General features: G+C 38.2%; 1 protein-coding gene across 22 annotated transcripts in view; it reads right to left on the bottom strand.

The window, feature by feature from the left end:
- Nucleotides 1–15128, bottom strand: part of LOC124359040 (calcium/calmodulin-dependent protein kinase type II alpha chain) — a 393022-nt gene that overhangs the window by 137386 nt on the left and 240508 nt on the right. For all 22 annotated transcript variants that reach the window (XM_046811406.1, XM_046811401.1, XM_046811405.1 and 19 more), the window contains exon 3: nucleotides 1465–1524. In XM_046811406.1, coding sequence (XP_046667362.1) covers nucleotides 1465–1524 — 60 coding nt within the window. The remainder of the gene's footprint in view (nucleotides 1–1464; nucleotides 1525–15128) is intronic.

The following is a 15128-nucleotide window of genomic DNA, read 5'->3' as shown; positions in this document are numbered from 1 at the left end:
CATTTTACCATTTAATGGAACATGAACGCATCACAATTAGATGTGTGATCCGTGAGTGCGACTGTGTACAAAAGCGCTCCACTGCCACGTGATCGAACAAAGCCAGGGGTTTATTACACTCGCTGAAAATGTATATTCCATTTTACCATTTAATGGAACATGAACGCATCACAATTAGATGTGTGATCCGTGAGTGCGACTGTGTACAAAAGCGCTCCACTGCCACGTGATCGAACAAAGCCAGGGGTTTAATACACTCGCTGAAAATGTATATTCCATTTTACCATTTAATGGAACATGAACGCATCACAATTAGATGTGTGATCCGTGAGTGCGACTGTGTACACAACAGTGTTGGAAACTTCCCATTTTGTTTTTGTTTTTATAACAAATTTCACATGTACCTACGAGTAATACATTAGGTCTACATAGATGAATAACAATTGAGTAGCACAAACGAGGACTTGTGCCAAATTGAATTTAAATTCTTCTATCCAAGATTTATAGGTAAATTTTAATTGAACAATAGGAACAATAAATGAGTCCTTACGGCTAAGTCGGAAGAACTAGATAGAATCTGTGATAACTGAAAATATTGTTAATTTATTCTCATAGGATTTACATGTATTCAATACTTCGAACACTATTCAAAAATTAAAAAAATATGTTTATAACGAAAAGTTTAGGAAAAGTTACAGACATTTCAGACCACTTTTTAATTTTTTTCCCAGGTCCATATATAACGGAGTTGTAAGATTTTAGTTTGAACGATCTCCACATTAAGAAAGATGTGTCAAGGTGGCTAACAAACTTGCCATACAGATGTTTAGTATTTTTGTACCAAGTTTCAACGTGTTTATATATAAACTTTTGAAAGGAGGAGGGGGGGGGTGGTTTTTGGGCTTTACGGATAATGTTTGGCCAAGTTACGTAGACATTTTTGGCAAGTGAGGACATGCATTATTGTAATAATCTAATTTTGTATCCGAAATATACCTAAAAAACTATCATCTGGGAAAAAATAACAGTATAGTAGCAAAAGATAAAATCACTTTTACTTCACGGTAGGATTAGAATAGAACCCGCTTTTCATTAATAAACGGATTTGCTTTCCACCCTGAGGACTCTGCCCCAAATCCAACTCCTATATCATTGTATAGAAAGAGTACTATTTGAAGCCGGGTTTCTCTTGTGCTCCTGAAGAAGGTGGTAAGGCGGAATAGAGAGCGGAGATACTGACAAATACTAGGGAGATTCCAACAAACGCTTACAGAGTTGCAGTACATGGGTCAGTAGCTGGGTAGACTGTATTTGATGTACTGTGCTTCTTTACATATTATATATGTGTACAAATCCAAAACAAGAAGTATATAAGATGATACGTTGTACAATATTGCGCTGTCGGAAACGGCGTCTCCACATATTAGTCCAAAAAGAAGATAACAATAGGAAAACTAAACTCACCTATATTTGGGTGTTGCAGTTTTCGGCAAATGCGGGCTTCTCGTTCCAGTTTTTGGAAATCTGTAAAAACATACAATACGTTCAGTATTTTTAATATGATAATTAATTAATGAAATTCACTCTTTAAGACAGTACGGTGGTTGTTGAATTTTAAATGATAATTCTACTCTCGGAACGAACAGCATAGGTACGCTAGTTTGAACGTTAAATAACCCGAGATTGAATGTTAACTAATTCGATTTTGAACGTTAACTATCCCGAGATTTAACGTTAAATAATCCGAGTTTGAACGGTAACCACAAACTGACCCGTAGAACTACAATTACGGGAGTTACATTTAGCACTTTTATATATGCGCTTAGACATATTAAGGAAAATATTTACGAACAATAACTTTTAGTTTTTGTGTTGGTAAGAACGAAAAAAATGTATCGGTTTTAGGCGCTGTTTAACCAAACTGAAACTTTACAAATTCATTACTCGGAAGCTTGAGGTCCAATTAAGACCAAACGTTATTCAATATTGTTCCAAGTGTACGGGTCATGATTATAAAATGTTGTAAATTATGAATAAAAAGTGTTATTTAATTATAATCTTAACTTATATTCTTGACTGAGCAGACTAATTCGGCATTGGTCTCCTTACAGGACTTATTACAGCTTTAACATTTAACATTGCACGTTGACGGCTCATAGACATAAACGTCTTATTATGTTAAAAATGAACCTTATCTGTTTTACCTACATACCAACACAAAATATATGATTAATTGAATACATTTAATTTTCAGATATTATAATATTAAATATATATTACTTCGTAACGGTAACAGAACTGAAACGTCTGTAAAAACCTTCCGATATTCTTAAAATTACGCACACTTTATTTTTTATTTATTTAAAATAACAATGTATGGTGACGTTGTCACAACCTCGACATAAACGCTCCATAATCACAAGACTGAGTGAAATAAGGCACATAACCTAAACACTCAGCACGTGTTACTATGGACGTCGATGCATAGGCGAGGTAAACTGTGATAAGAAACACAATAGTCTGTCACAAAATACGATATTGAGACATTGTCAGTGCACGATGATACGCGAGATAAGGCGGGAATCGTGTCAATGAAATCTTAAGTAAACTGAAGCCAGAGCCAGTGAAATGGCTCAATGAATTATAAATCCTCAGTCTGCCGACTCACAAACGTACTGTGCGTACAAATATTTTTGTGTCAAGGTAAACAGTGTAAATTAAGCTTGCGTCAGAAAAGCTTAGTGTACCGTATGTCTGTATGTATGAGTTTTTTTTCTCAGTAACCAGTAAATATAATAAAACTCATAAAAATTTGGCTCAATCATTTTTCTCGTAGTCCCAAATTAAGAGAAACATTTATATTATACCATTATGTTACGTTTCAAAATGGCGGACGTTTGAAGTTTCAAACTCAATAGAAGAATAGAATAGAAGAATTCGATTAAAATAAATGAATATTTGTTTGAAAATAAAAAATTTAAAATCAAATCCAAACGCTGGAAAAAGGAGTTACTGCAGCCATTGGGTGAGCGATACAATCCAATAATGTTTATCGTCCCAATAGATTTAGTACTTATTTTGACTCCCTCCGCTTCTAGGTCTAGTTCGGATGTATAGTTGATCTTGAGCTGAGTATAATTTAGAGAACTTTTTACAAAAAGTTCCACACCACCCCCTTTGTTACGTGTGTTGGAATTTAGATTTAAAAATTTTTATTATTCTCTAAAATCTTTAATAATGACATTGTTAAAGCAATGAATATCCGCTCAGGCTTCCCCTATTTCCTGAAAGGTAGTTCAGAAATTGGCGTTTCCATCTACTTCCAGTCCTCCACAATCACCTTACAAATATGACCCACATTTGGCGTATTTTACAAAACCTAACCAACTAAAAATTTTCAAATGAACCCTACTTTTACCGGTATATTATTTCGAAGAGAACTAGTCAGTAGTGTATCCAGTAGTATAGGCCAAGCCTCTGATTGGTCGAGAGCTGCTCCCCTCCCTTCCCTTAACCCCGCTCCCAGTCATGGCGGCGGGGTCACGTGGGTGTCATGTCAGTGGACCGAGTAGGGGTGCGAAAAATTATCGTATTTGTGAGGATTTTTAATCTCGTGCTTGCGTGTGTTCTACACTCTACCCACTGGACCACGGAGACCGGTTTTATGTTTGCTATCCGCAGATCGAGACACTCGCAATACACACGTGCATCCGGTCTGTCTCAACACTTCTGGGCGATAAATCTGTAGAGACACGGCAAACAGCTGTCCATCGAAAATGCCACCGCTGTCACAGTTCTCGATATCTCCGCCAGAGTGTAGTCAGCAGAGAAAAACATGGGTTAAAAAAGTAAAGAAGAAAACAGCTGGTCTCCTTGGTCTCGTGGACAAAGCATCAGACATGTCGTGACCCGGAGTATAGGCAACTCCGCCATGACATGGGGCGGGGCTAGGGAAGAGAGGGAGACAGCTCTCGATCAATCAGAGGTTTGATCTATACTAATGGGTAGACTACTAGAACAGAAAATCGTAACCATATTGGCGTGATACACTAGTATTTTAAATAAATGGCTTCTTGGTTGTCGAAATTTTTAATAAAGGTTTGCTTTGCACTTGCTAGAGTTTCTCTTTGCAATAATTTATTTTCCTACTAAAAACTAATTTTTAGTTGGAGACACCCCTACTTCGGTTTGCTAAAGTCAGTTTCATTACTTATCCTAGCTGCAAACGTTTTTAAAGCTATTTACCTATTGTCTATAAGTAACCAGAGCAAGAAATACATCATAAACTTATATAACGACAACATAGCAAACGTTGCTCAAGGAATTACCAAAGAAATTTTCAATTGCGGAAATTAATGATTATTGTAGCTTATCACAAAATAATTTGGTCAAGGAAAGCAATGCCAATTTAGTAATGATCAAAACACTTCTATTTAACATTTCACAATAGCTCCACAGCAGAAATCTCTATTAATATCGCGCGTTGTACATAGTGCTGTAGCAGAGCCGAGAGTGAGTGAGTGAGCGCGAGCTTGTCACAATAATCACATTACACTCATCTACTCTACTTGACGTGTACTGTATAGAGAACGTGTCTTTCACAATTACTATAGCGGCAGTATGAGTGCGTCGTGTATAACCAAGGATCAGGTCTTTCTCCTCTCTTGTTTAACGTAGGCTATATTCCACCGATATGCCAGACACGGTATCCAACAAGTTCATTATGCCGATAACAACACAGGGACATCAACAAACCAAATGAAATATATAAGACTTCTTACAATTCTTTAATATTTCGACATGATGTCGTTCTAAAAAAGGATATAAAATATAATGTATACGAACAAAGAACAAAAGTAATCATATAATTAATTTTTAGTATCAATGTTCTAATCTCCATTTAAATTTATATTTAAAGTGTAATTCTTTTAAACTCCTCGGTGCGTGATAAGCTATTTTCAAAGTTACCTTATATTAAAATTAAATATAGACCATTTAAATTTAAATAAAATTTAAAGCAAACCATAACAATATATCCACATCCCCATTTGCAGTTAAGTCGTTCCTAAACCATGTATCCACCACTCATTGTGGTCGAAATTTTAATAAATATCATTGTCAGTCTGAACTGACAGATAAGTATTTAAAGAGACAAATGCTATTTGGTTTTGAAAAAAAAACAAATTTTTACTAGGTGACGTTTAACTTTGAATTACATATATTTTTTTATAAATAATATTATTTTTGTTTATTTTTCATACTTTACTGTTAATCTACGCTGATTAAGGTGACCGTTGACGATGTTTAAATATATATACAATATATACGCGGACAGCTATTTTATATATGACCTAAATTTCAATAGTATCCAAAATATTCGACGTCTCGTGACTATTTTCAGTTCAGAGAGATACCTAAATTTCAAATGTTTTCCAGTATCCCCCCCCCAAAATATTCGACGTCTCGTGCAGCTGGTATTTTCAGTTCGGAGAGATCCTAAATGTTTTTTCAGTAAAATATTCGACGTCTCGTGCAGCTGGTATTTTCAGTTCATAGAGATCAGGACCTATTCCCCCCAAATATTCGACGTCTCGTACAGCTGGTATTTTCAGTTCAGAGAGATCAGGACCTATTCTTCAAATGTTTTTCAGTATCCCCCCCCCCAAATATTCGACGTCTCGTACAGCTGGTATTTTCAGTTCAGAGAGATCCGGACCTAAATTTCAAATGTTTTTCCAGTATCCCGTCCCCAAATATTCGACGTCTCGTGCAGCTGGTATTTTCAGTTCAGAGAGATCCGGTCCTAAATTTCAAATGTTTTCCAGTATCCCCCCAAATATTCGACATCTCGTGCAGCTGGTATTTTCAGTTCAGACAGATCCGGACCTAAATTTCAAATGTTTTCCAGTATCCCCCCCCAAATATTCGACGTCTCGTGCAGCTGGTATTTTCAGTTCAGAGAGATCCGGACCTAAATTTCAAATGTTTTCCAGTATCCCCCCCCCCAAATATTCGACGTCTCGTGCAGCTGGTATTTTCAGTTCAGAGAGATCCGGACCTATTCTTCAAATGTTTTTCAGTATCCCCCCCCCCAAATATTCGACGTCTCGTGCAGCTGGTGTTTTCAGTTCAGAGAGATCCGGACCTATTCTTCAAATGTTTTTCAGTATCCCACCCCCAAATATTCGACGTCTCATACAGCTGGTATTTTCAGTTCAGAGAGATCCGGACCTAAATTTCAAATGTTTTTCAGTATCCCACCCCCAAATATTCGACGTCTCATACAGCTGGTATTTTCAGTTCAGAGAGATCCGGACCTAAATTTCAAATGTTTTCCAGTATCCCCCCCCAAATATTCGACGTCTCGTGCAGCTGGTATTTTCAGTTCAGAGAGATCCGGACCTAAATTTCATTTTTCAGTACCCCCCCCCCCCCAAATATTCGACGTCTCGTACAGCTGGTATTTTTCAGTTCAGAGAGATCCGGACCTATTCTTCAAATGTTTTCCAGTATTCCCCCCTCCCCAAATATTCGACGTCTCGTGCAGCTGGCATTTTTCAGTTCAGAGAGATCCGGACCTAAATTTCAAATGTTTTCCAGTATCCCCCCCCCCAAATATTCGACGTCTCGTGCAGCTGGTATTTTCAGTTCAGAGAGATCCGGACCTAAATTTCAAATGTTTTCCAGTATCCCCCCCCCCAAATATTCGACGTCTCGTACAGCTGGCATTTTCAGTTCAGAGAGATCCGGACCTAAATTTCAAATGTTTTCCAGTATCCCCCCCCCAAATATATGACGTCTCGTGCAGCTGGTATTTTCAGTTCAGAGAGATCCGGACCTATTCTTTAAAGGTTTTTCAGTATCCCCCCCCCCCAAATATTCGACGTCTCGTACAGCTGGTATTTTCAGTTCAGAGAGATCCGGACCTATTCTTCAAATGTTTTTCAGTATCCCCCCCCCCCAAATATTCGACGTCTCGTGCAGCTGGTATTTTCAGTTCAGAGAGATCCGGACCTAAATTTCAAATGTTTTCCAGTATCCCGTCCCCAAATATTCGACGTCTCGTGCAGCTGGTATTTTCAGTTCAGAGAGATCCGGTCCTAAATTTCAAATGTTTTCCAGTCTCCCCCCTAAATATTCGACATCTCGTGCAGCTGGTATTTTCAGTTCAGACAGATCCGGACCTAAATTTCAAATGTTTTCCAGTAACCCCCCCCCAAATATTCGACGTCTCGTGCAGCTGGTATTTTCAGTTCAGAGAGATCCGGACCTAAATTTCAAATGTTTTCCAGTATCCCCCCCCCCCAAATATTCGACGTCTCGTGCAGCTGGTATTTTCAGTTCAGAGAGATCCGGACCTATTCTTCAAATGTTTTTCAGTATCCCACCCCCAAATATTCGACGTCTCATACAGCTGGTATTTTCAGTTCAGAGAGATCCGGACCTATTCTTCAAATGTTTTCCAGTATCCCCCCCCCCCCAAATATTCGACGTCTCGTGCAGCTGGTATTTTCAGTTCAGAGAGATCCGGACCTAAATTTCAAATGTTTTCCAGTATCCCCCCCCAAATATTCGACGTCTCGTGCAGCTGGTATTTTCAGTTCAGAGAGATCCGGACCTAAATTTCAAATGTTTTCCAGTATCCCCCCCCCAAATATTCGACGTCTCGTGCAGCTGGTATTTTCAGTTCAGAGAGATCCGGACCTAAATTTCAAATGTTTTCCAGTATCCCCCCCCCCCAAATATTCGACGTCTCGTGCAGCTGGTATTTTCAGTTCAGAGAGATCCGGACCTATCTACAGCTGGTTTTTCAGTTTACGACGTCTCGTACAGCTGGTATTTTCAGTTCAGAGAGATCCGGACGTATTCTTCAAATGTTTTTCAGTATCCCCCCCCCAAATATTCGACGTCTCGTGCAGCTGGTATTTTCAGTTCAGAGAGATCCGGACCTATTCTTCAAATGTTTTTCAGTATCCCCCCCCCAAATATTCGACGTCTCGTACAGCTGGTATTTTCAGTTCAGAGAGATCCGGACCTAAATTCTTCAAATGTTTTTCAGTATCCCGTCCCCCAAATATTCGACGTCTCGTGCAGCTGGTATTTTCAGTTCAGAGAGATCAGGACCTATTCTTCAAATGTTTTTCAGTATCCCCCCCCCCAAATATTCGACGTCTCGTACAGCTGGTATTTTCAGTTCAGAGAGATCCGGACCTAAATTTTCAAATGTTTTCCAGTATCCCGTCCCCAAATATTCGACGTCTCGTGCAGCTGGTATTTTCAGTTCAGAGAGATCCGGTCCTAAATTTCAAATGTTTTCCGTTATCCCCCCTCTTAAATATTCGACGTCTCGTGCAGCTGGTATTTTCAATTCAGAGAGATCCGGTCCTAAATTTCAAATGTTTTCCGTTATCCCCCCTCTTAAATATTCGACGTCTCGTGCAGCTGGTATTTTCAGTTCAGAGAGATCCGGACCTAAATTTCAAATGTTTTCCAGTATCCCCCCCCCCAAATATTTGACGTCTCGCTCGTGCAGCTGGTATTTTCAGTTCAGAGAGATCCGGACCTAAATTTCAAATGTTTTCCAGTATCCCCCCCCCCAAATATTCGACGTGTCGTGCAATTGGTACTTAAAGTTCAGAGGTCATATTATGCTATTGATGTTTACACAAATGTAATTATATATATATATTAGTCCCGGCGGAGCAAGTACTTTTTGCGATTCAATGTTTAGTGAAATTAAATTAAATTAGGCTATTGCCACTTATACAAATTTAACGAATATATATATATATACACACATATATTACTAATCACTGTGGTAATCAGAGGACAAAAGAAACATTTTTTTAATTATAAATTTCGAGATATTTCTTTCCCCTGTCTTCAGGAAGTTTTAAATATAAATTAATACATCATAACAAAATTATAAAACGAAAACACAAATCAAGAAAACATAAGTGTAAACACAGTGCATAGCATTTGATAAGGTACAGCACATGTAAAATTTTTCTAATTTAATCTTGGTGGAACAGTTGATTTTTGTACAGAATGGAATAATACTTGTAATTTTTTTTACAAATTTTGAATCTATAAAAATGATTTTAAAAGTTTTCTTAAATTTAAACCAAATGGATTTATTTTCTTCATCATTTGAGGAGCTTGCTCCATGCTTTAATTTTAATCTGTTGTAATTTTCATCAGGGCATGGTGGTATTTGGTGTATTCCTTTTAATGTAGAACACTCCTCAATTTCGTCTTATTTATGTTCTAAACAATGGCTTGCCAATGGGTTTTCCTTATCTTGAAGGAAAATATCAAACCCATGCCCTGTCATACGAATTCTTAAATGGTTAGATGTTTGGCCAATATATTGTTTGAAGCAAAACTTGCCATTAATTTGATATGTTGCATTTTTAGAATTGCAGTCGATATTGCCAATTATATGATAGTGATAGGTCATTCCAATACAACTGCTCTTTGGAAGAATTCATATATATATACCGTGAAGGTGGAGAGAGACTGAGATGAACGGGCTCGGCAGCGGTGGCGAGGGAATAATTTACTGTAATGCAGACTGATGTAAGGCTCGAACGTGAGACCCATGTGTCAGCCATTCCTCTGTGTGAGGAATATAAACTAACACTTTCATTCCATTACATGACGGGCTCTCACGCGCCGTATTATACACGACTTGTACAGCTTACACACTATTAGTGCGTCCAAAACATCGTAGCGCTCTACTTAGTATAAACTACGTATTATAAATGCTTCATCTAACCAAATATGTTGTAACCAATGTTTTCAATTCCTTCTTAGATTACGCGTAATTAACAATTTTTTAATTCTTAATTTTATTTGTCGATAGTGAGTAAACGGCTTAGGCCTACTAAAATATAAACATGTACTAAGTTACTTTCTTTAAAATTCATACTACACTACCAACGTTAGCCTTTTGAAAACTATAAAAAGTTCACGAAGATACATACACATACAGTTAAGAGACACAAAAATGCGCCCCCCCCCAATAAGAAAGAAATTAAAAGTTGCAAGATATTTATAATTTTGCAACTTTCGTATTACGATCAGATGTGAGGGAAACAGGGTTTTCCGGATATTTGCCATAGTTTAGTGATACAATAAAAATGAAAGGCTAACCTAATACATAACGTTTTGTTTATTTTAACCTAGATTGTAATTATGCATTAGGTTAGTCATTAACCTGAGGAAGAGATCATATTGTAGAACTCTAAAAGTAGTTTACTGATTGTATTGTATAACTAAACGATGGTCCAAAAAATCTTTCCTTTACAATCCTTCCACCGCACCGTCAAAAACAAACTTCAAACAGAGAACAATCCGATGAATGGAAATAAAGAAGATTGATTTTTTTGCTTTTATAAAATAATGTCAAAGAATTTAAGACCATTAAATCAAACGGGAAAAGTTGAGTTTATCAGTTATGTTTTCGCTTGTAGGATACGAATAACGTGGTTACAGTGACAAATTTAAACAGAAACACGAAATCCGTCAAGTTGGTAGTACCACCGCGCTCTGCTCCATCACGTTATCATTGAACCCGCGACCTGTATTATCACAAACAACCTGAACCCTACCGCCGCGGCCGACATTATAAACTCCAACTCAAGTTGTTCTCGGATAGTTCGTAATTGGCTGACATTAACAAACATTTCGGTGCACTAACGAGATCATCTGCCGTGAATTGCGGGGCGCGAGTGACTAACGATAGAATTGACAACGACCAACGATTGGGAGATCATTAAAAGTTTCGTTTCTTCCGATAAACTCTCAGTTTCACTAAAGAGAAATTTAAAAACCAATACGGTATTCCTGACACCCTACACATGAACGTCTTCGCTCTACTAACACAATGCAAGGAAAAAAATTTGGTCCCAAAAAATGTCTCTTACTCGAGCTTTTCCGTGTATATAATTTTGCCGGAGTTGCCATACATCCTATATGAGAGCTGACTGTAGTAAAATGATTTTGAGGTTTACCCCATAAGGACTATGTTAAACCTCATGTAGTTTTACGCCCTTATTTTTTATCGTACCGTTAAGGAAAATCTTAATTTTAAAGGCATCATTAATACACAAATTACCCCATTTTAGTAAAACTTTTAATATTCCAACAATAAGGTACACCAACAAAGTTAGGAATTATTTAATAAGATATAAGAATTAAAAAGAGTTTGGATGTGTATTAATCTGAAAATATGAAACAGTTTGGATGTGTGGGTTTTTAAAACGATATACCCTCCATAATTCTATGACTAAAAATAGGTTCTAAAAGTGTACGAGGTTTATCACTGTTCTTATAAGCTACAATCAAGATGGCAGCCAGTAAAACCAACTTAAAAAAAAGTATCAGAGCAACCGATGTCCTAAGAGCATCAGCACCATACATTTAAATCTTAATCTGTATACAGACTTACATTTCAGAAGGATTATTCACGTTCCCTTACTAGTAAGACAATAAAACAGAACAACAACAAACATACAAATCTTGATCATACAGCTACTACAACAGTCGGAGTCTGATGGACGTTAGATAGGACCCACAGGAAATGATTGTCATTGCTCCTCACACGTAGTAGTTTCCTTCCTTCATCTCTTGTTCAATATTGTCGACAAACCGAGTTTTATGTGATTCTAGGTATTTTTGCCGATTCTTGAGCTCTAGCCTAATTTACTTTCCTTTCATTTGTCTCATACATAATTAAACTCTGAGAACATTTTACAAAAAAAAAAAAAAAAAAATAAATAAAATAAAAAAAAAATATAAAAAAAAAAAAAACTAGAACTCCAAATACATACAGAATAATTGTATAATAATGTACCCAAAATATTGTTTTTTCTAACAAACGATAAAACACATCAAATACCACTCTGATAATTATTCCAATTTTAACAATTATGTCTAACATAATGATGTCCAACGCACTCTCTAAAAATTATGGATTAAAAGTTATAAAAAAACAGTATTATCAAAGACACAAATACAGTTTACTCAATATCTGTATGCTGTTTTTTTTAGAAGCATCAACTGCCTTTCAAAAGTATTTTAGGTATTTTACTATACAAATTACGTAATAATATTTGAATGCCATAACACATTTATAAAAATAATATTCTTGTATTTTAAAAAGTTTTAATTGTGAATTAGTTCAAATATACTTGGACACAGGCAGATTGTAGCTCGACAACGGAATATTGGAATGTAAACGGAACATCTGGCACGTTACTCGTACACAGACTACAAGTACAGTCACAGTCCGACCCTACACTGGCACACGAACTTCAAGTTATTACTGTTTGAATTTATTTGTTATCACCTTATAATAATGGCAATTAAAATGTAAACGGGCTTGTTTATGTCACACTATTGGCATATTACACAATATCGAAAACTTAATTTATTCACTGTTAAATTGTTCAAAAACTACCACACGGATTGTTCTAACGATAAATAACATGGACAATGCATTTTCACCGTAGTAGACCAACTACACAAGGGCATTTCTAAGGGATTTAAGTTTTGTTCAAACACAAAAGTGAATTTTCTCTGTTGTTTATTACCCAATCACAACTACTGATGTACCGTGATTTGGTGTAGCAGTTTAAAACTATCACCATTTCAAAACAGAATATAAAAGCTACGTCGTTTTCAGAGAAAACACAAACAGACGAACGGGTTGAAGCTCTTTGTTTATAGGGACTTTTTCGTATTATGATCTAAAGAACAATGTCTTGAAATTTCGGAAGTTTCGAGAGATATTTCATAACGGACGATTCTATGAAAAGATATCATGGTCTAATATTACGTTACTTAATGTGTTTCTGAATATATAAAAAACTGAAGCTGAATAACATTAAACGAGAAATAGCCATCTTACAGTGTTATATTACATACAATAAACGTTTATTAAAACGTGTCAACGCTCTGATGATGACAGTTCAGTAACTATGTTATACATTGCAGGAAGACGGGTAAACTGGGGAGAAATAAATAAATAACCCAACCCGTTTATACTACCCAAATAAAACAAAAAAACACATTTTCTCGTCGTTATTCAGAACTCGAGAGACTCATTCCATAAAAAGGGAGTAGTACAATAAAGACCTTGAAGAGTAAAAAACAATAATTCCGGAATATGTAGAAGCGTCGTCATTGGAACATCACAGGGTAGAATAGTCAGATCCTGCTGCGAGAGGGCCACACTTGGAGAGTTGCCACAGCCTATAAACTCTTCTCTGTGGTTAAATGTATTGTGGTATTGCTGGCTACACTGCTGTTCATCTCCGGCAGCAGACTTACACAACACAAGAGCCAGATCCTGCTGCGAGAGGGCCACACTTGGAAAGTTGCCACAGCCTATACACTCTTCTCTGTGGTTAAATGTATTGTGGTATTGCTGGCTACACTGCTGTTCATCTCCGGCAGCAGACTTGCACAACACAAGAGTCAGATCCTGCTGCGAGAGGGCCACACTTGGAGAGTTGCCACAGCCTATAAACTCTTCTCTGTGGTTAAATGTATTGTGGTATTGCTGGCTACACTGCTGTTCATCTCCGGCAGCAGACTTGCACAACACAAGAGTCAGATCCTGCTGCGAGAGGGCCACACTTGGAGAGTTGCCACAGCCTATAAACTCTTCTCTGTGGTTAAATGTATTGTGGTATTGCTGGCTACACTGCTGTTCATCTCCGGCAGCAGACTTACACAACACAAGAGCCAGATCCTGCTGCGAGAGGACCACACTTGGAGAGTTGCCACAGCCTATAAACTCTTCTCTGTGGTTAAATGTATTGTGGTATTGCTGGCTACACTGCTGTTCATCTCCGGCAGCAGACTTGCACAACACAAGAGTCAGATCCTGCTGCGAGAGGGCCACACTTGGAGAGTTGCCACAGCCTATAAACTCTTCTCTGTGGTTAAATGTATTGTGGTATTGCTGGCTACACTGCTGTTCATCTCCGGCAGCAGACTTGCACAACACAAGAGCCAGATCCTGCTGCGAGAGGGCCACCACACTTGGAGAGTTGCCACAGCCTATAAACTCTTCTCTGTGGTTAAATGTATTGTGGTATTGCTGGCTACACTGCTGTTCATCTCCGGCAGCAGACTTGCACAACACAAGAGTCAGATCCTGCTGCGAGAGGGACCACACTTGGAGAGTTGCCACAGCCTATAAACTCTTCTCTCTGTGGTTAAATGTATTGTGGTATTGCTGGCTACACTGCTGTTCATCTCCGGCAGCAGACTTACACAACACAAGAGCCAGATCCTGCTGCGAGAGGACCACACTTGGAGAGTTGCCACAGCCTATAAACTCTTCTCTGTGGTTAAATGTATTGTGGTATTGCTGGCTACACTGCTGTTCATCTCCGGCAGCAGACTTGCACAACACAAGAGCCAGATCCTGCTGCGAGAGGACCACACTTGGAGAGTTGCCACAGCCTATAAACTCTTCTCTGTGGTTAAATGTATTGTGGTATTGCTGGCTACACTGCTGTTCATCTCCGGCAACAGACTTGCACACCACAAGAGCCAGATCCTGCTGCGAGAGGACCACACTTGGAGAGTTGCCACAGCCTATAAACTCTTCTCTGTGGTTAAATGTATTGTGGTATTGCTGGCTACACTGCTGTTCATCTCCGGCAACAGACTTGCACACAACACAAGAGTCAGATCCTGCTGCGAGAGGGCCACACTTGGAGAGTTGCCACAGCCTATAAACTCTTCTCTGTGGTTAAATGTATTGTGGTATTGCTGGCTACACTGCTGTTCATCTCCGGCAGCAGACTTACACAACACAAGAGCCAGATCCTGCTGCGAGAGGACCACACTTGGAGAGTTGCCACAGCCTATAAACTCTTCTCTGTGGTTAAATGTATTGTGGTATTGCTGGCTACACTGCTGTTCATCTCCGGCAGCAGACTTGCACAACACAAGAGTCAGATCCTGCTGCGAGAGGACCACACTTGGAGAGTTGCCACAGCCTATAAACTCTTCTCTGTGGTTAAATGTATTGTGGTATTGCTGGCTACACTGCTGTTCATCTCCGGCAGCAGACTTACACAACACAAGAGCAGCAGACTTACACAGCA

This window comes from Homalodisca vitripennis, chromosome 4, assembly GCF_021130785.1.
Source record: "Homalodisca vitripennis isolate AUS2020 chromosome 4, UT_GWSS_2.1, whole genome shotgun sequence".
NCBI lineage: Eukaryota > Metazoa > Arthropoda > Insecta > Hemiptera > Cicadellidae > Homalodisca > Homalodisca vitripennis.
Note: the sequence above shows the minus strand (reverse complement) of the source record. Positions and strands in the feature narration are given on the sequence as shown.